We start from the raw sequence: 986 nt of genomic DNA, 5'->3' as shown, positions 1-986 counted from the left end.
GGCCTTGGCGAGGGCCTGAGGGCTGATGTGCACCTTACGACCGGAAGCAAAGGAGAACCCAGCAGCAGCAAGTCCTTCAGTTTGTGCTGCTGCTGCTGCTGCTGCTGCTGCTGCTGTTGCTGCGGCATTGCTGCTGTTGTTGCTGCTGCTGTCTCCTTTTCGGTGTGTCTCCTGCTGCAGCTGATTTGTTTTGTATGAATCGACATAAACACCCTGCGGCGGCTCTTGCAGCTTTGCTGCTGCTGACCCTTCCTCGCTCCTGCTGCTGCTGCTCCCGCTGCTGCTGCTGCTGCTGCTCCCGCTGCTGCTGCTGCTGCTGCTGCTGCTGCTTTCATCGTGCTGCAGCAGACGGCGTGCTTTGCTCATGGCTTCCACACTGACACGAACAGGTGCACCTGACGCCAGCGAGAAACCCATCATCTGCGGTGCTGCTGCTGCTGCTGCTGCTGCTGCACCGTTGCTGCTGCTGCTGTTGCTGCAGCTGCTGCTGCTGCTGCTGCTGTCATCATCTTGCTGCAGCAAGGCGCGGGCCCTGGCGATTGCCTCCTCGCTGACTTTTGGTTTCTTCCCTGAGGCGAAGACAAAGCCCCCCAAAGAAGCAGCCCCATCTATTGCTGCTGCTGCTGCTGCAGCTGCAGCAACGCTGCCGCTGCTGCAGCTGCTGCTGCTGCTGCTGCTGCTGCTGTTGCTGCTGTTGCTGCTGTCTTCGTGCTGCAGCAAGGCGCGTGCTTTGCTGAGCGCCGCAGCACTGACAGAGGCGGGGCGCCCTGAAGCAAAAGAAAAACCAACACAAGGAGATCCTGCTGCTGCTGCTGCTGTTGCTGCTGCTGCTGCTGTTGCTGCTTCTGCTGCTGTTGGTGCTGCTGCTGCATCTGGGAAGCCCACGGGACGCTGGTGCAACTGGAGTTGCTGCTGTTGCTGCTGCTGCTGTTGCTGCTGCTGCTGTTGCTGCTGCTCGGGCTCCGTCACCAACGGTGCTGCTCCGT

At 60.5% G+C, this 986-nt stretch overlaps 1 protein-coding gene across 1 annotated transcript in view; it reads right to left on the bottom strand.

Annotated features, from left to right (window-relative positions):
• EMH_0098660 (uncharacterized protein) overlaps window positions 1-872 on the bottom strand; it is a gene marked incomplete at both ends in the record, with an annotated part of 1,180 nt that extends 308 nt beyond the window's left edge. Inside the window, 2 exons of the mRNA XM_013494002.1 lie at window positions 39-733; window positions 790-872. Of these exons, the coding sequence (XP_013349456.1) occupies window positions 39-733; window positions 790-872 (778 nt within the window). The remainder of the gene's footprint in view (window positions 1-38; window positions 734-789) is intronic.
• Between the last annotated feature and the right edge of the window lie 114 nt (window positions 873-986).

Source organism: Eimeria mitis, genomic scaffold (genome assembly GCF_000499745.2).
Source record: "Eimeria mitis Houghton genomic scaffold, Emh_scaff10043, whole genome shotgun sequence".
Taxonomy (NCBI): Eukaryota; Apicomplexa; class Conoidasida; order Eucoccidiorida; family Eimeriidae; genus Eimeria; species Eimeria mitis.
This window is presented reverse-complemented; position numbering and strand designations above follow the sequence as displayed.